The sequence below is a fragment of the Micromesistius poutassou genome (assembly GCF_964030765.1).
Source record: "Micromesistius poutassou genome assembly, chromosome: 15".
Taxonomy (NCBI): Eukaryota; Metazoa; Chordata; class Actinopteri; order Gadiformes; family Gadidae; genus Micromesistius; species Micromesistius poutassou.
The window spans coordinates 2,009,385-2,011,994 of record NC_140285.1 but is presented as its reverse complement, the minus strand read 5'-3'; the positions used below and the strand labels follow the sequence as shown (position 1 = coordinate 2,011,994).

At 40.3% G+C, this 2,610-nt stretch overlaps 1 protein-coding gene across 1 annotated transcript; it reads right to left on the bottom strand.

Moving 5' to 3' along the window:
- Positions 1 to 327: 327 nt before the first annotated feature.
- Positions 328 to 2,385, bottom strand: ptpn18 (protein tyrosine phosphatase non-receptor type 18). The gene is made up of 4 exons (XM_084479478.1): positions 2,293 to 2,385; positions 1,647 to 1,750; positions 1,299 to 1,492; positions 328 to 900 (listed from the first exon to the last, which is right to left on the bottom strand). The coding sequence occupies exons 1-4, from the start codon at positions 2,365 to 2,367 to the stop codon at positions 827 to 829; spliced, it is 447 nt and encodes a 148-aa protein (XP_084335604.1). The 5' UTR covers positions 2,368 to 2,385; the 3' UTR covers positions 328 to 826.
- Positions 2,386 to 2,610: the final 225 nt, after the last annotated feature.

Sequence of the window (2,610 nt, the reverse complement as noted above, 5' to 3'; positions counted from 1 at the left end):
AGAAAAAGCTCCTCTCTCCCTATCTCACCCCTGTGCAGCAGGACAGAATCCTATGATTATGGCAGTGCATGATGGGAAATAAGGAAGGACCTGTGGTTACAAAGGATTAACACACACACACACACACACACACACACACACGCACACACACACACACACACACACACACACACACACACACACACACACACACACACACACACACACACACACACACACACACACACACACACATAACGTCTCTCTTCCTGTCTGTCTCTCTCTCTCTCTGTCTATGAACTCTATCACTCGCTCATTCTCTCTCTCTCTTAAGATTCAAGATTCAAGTGCTTTATTGGCATTGAAAACATACAGTCAACAGTTACCAAAGCGCACAATCTAAATAGGACACAACATAATAATACACAAAATAGAAATAGCACAGAATATGTTTTCTTATCAATTCTTAAAATCTCTCACTTGTCTTAGTATGATTCCTGCTCATGCAGCTGCTACCCCCTGCTGGTTGAAACAACACACCGTCATTAGGTTCTGAATAGCGAGTTAAAGTGGAATGAAGTGACGCCATGTTGATAACTAACCGGCCGTTTTCCTATCAAATGTCAGCAGCCATGAACGTGGAGCCCAGGGTTCAAGGGTCAGGCAACGGTGGTTGTTTATCAGGTAATAGAAAAAATAGAAAATCCTAACAAGAGTAAGTAACGTTTGACCACTAGTAGAGATGAATAATATTGTTTAGTGGAACCAGATTAAGGCTGCTGTTGCTGTACTCTGGTAGAAGTTTTTGTTCCTAAAATCCGGTCCGATATGATGCAGGCCAGGTGTTTTATCTCTCCAGCCGGCTCCAGTCTGCGGGCGGCTCTCTCGGGCCTCTGGGCTTCTTCACCCGGCAGTTAAAGCCTGGAAAACACGGAAAAGATCAGGAATGGATTCTCATATAGACTTCAGATGTTGTCAGACCAAATAAAACACACTTAGACAGACATGTAATCTAATCTGTAGATAACTGGATTATACTATCAGACTGACTATAATAATATAATCTAATATAGTCTACACTATAGATAACTAGATTATACTGTCAGATACTATTAGACTGACGATATCACTTTGACCTAATATAGTCTAATCTAATCTACAGATAACTAGATTATACTGTCAGATACTATTAGACTGACTATCACTATGACCTAATATAGTCTAATCTAATCTACAGATAACTAGATTATACTTCCAGATACTATTAGACTGACTATATTACTATGACCTAATATATTCTAATCTAATAAAATCCTTACCTGCTACCAGCTCACATGCTTTGTTGTTATCAGACCCCTCCCCCAGTGGTTGATTGGCTGGTGCTGCTGGGCTATAGATAGGCTTGGTAGAGGCGGCCAAGCTGATTGGCTTAGCCCGGGGTTTGACCTCACTGTACAACTCATGACCCGTAGCAACCATACAATCATTGTCATAGAGATGAGAAGGGGCGGAGCTACAAGGAACAAAGCATTCAGACAGATGACATTATATATATTTATATATACATAGCCTATAGCCCTATAAATGAATGCATACATTTAATATAATCCTTCATATATACTGTATATATCATATTTATGTATTAATATGATACATAAAGTTCCAACCTTTCCTTTCGGTTGATGGGCGGAGCTACAGGGGGGGCATGGGCGGGACCGGTAGGAGGGAGGGGCTGTTTCTGTTTGTTGATCACAGCATACGTCTGGTTCATCTGTTATACACACACAGAAACATATTACCCCATACAGGAGACTATCAGTAGACTAATAGTAGAATAACAGTAGAATAACAGTAAACTAACATTAGGAGCCTAAAAGTAGACCAACAGTAGAATAACAGTATAATAACAGTAGATTAACAGTAGACTAACATTAGACTACCAGTAGACTTACATGAGGAGCCTACAGTCGACTAACAGTAGAATAACATTAGGATCCTAAAAGTAGACTAACAGTAGACAAACAGTAGAATAACAGTAGACGCCTAACAGTAGACTAACAGAAGACTAATAGTATACTAACAGTAGAATAACAGTAGACTAACAGTAGACGAACAGTATACTAACAGTAGAATAACAGTAGACTAACAGTAGACGAACAGTAGACTAGCATTAGGAGCCTAACAGTAGACTAACATTAGGAGCCTAACAGTAGACTAACATTAGGAGCCTAACAGTAGCGTATCAGTAGACTTACAGTAGACTAACAGAAGAACAACAGTATTATACGAACAGTAGAATAACATTGATCTTACTGTAGAGAGGTTCAGCAGGAGAGAGTATATATCTTGCCTAAGCTGACAGCTGTCGGTCTTTGTATCTGCTCTCATGTGAAGAATACCTCTGGCTACTGGGATCTCATTTGCAAACAGGAAGTATAACTTCCTCATTTCATCTTGTAGAACTTCTCCTTTTCTCTATGTCTCTGTCTCTCTCTCTCTGCCTGTCTCTCTCGCTGTCTGTCTCTCTCTCTCTCTCTCTGTCTCTCTCTCTCTCACTCTCTATTTCTCTCTGCCTCTTCTCTGTTCGACATTCTCCAGGTTCCTTAAACAGACATGAGCATGGTGGCACAC

Coding starts and splice junctions, on each gene's coding strand:
- ptpn18 (XM_084479478.1), bottom strand. CDS start 2,367: ATGAGAGCAGATACAAAGACCGACAGCTGTCAGCTTAGGCAAGATATA. Junction 1,751..2,292: donor TCCTGCTGAACCTCTCTACA/GTAAGATCAATG, acceptor TGTGTATAACAG/ATGAACCAGACGTATGCTGT. Junction 1,493..1,646: donor CCCATCAACCGAAAGGAAAG/GTTGGAACTTTA, acceptor TGTTCCTTGTAG/CTCCGCCCCTTCTCATCTCT.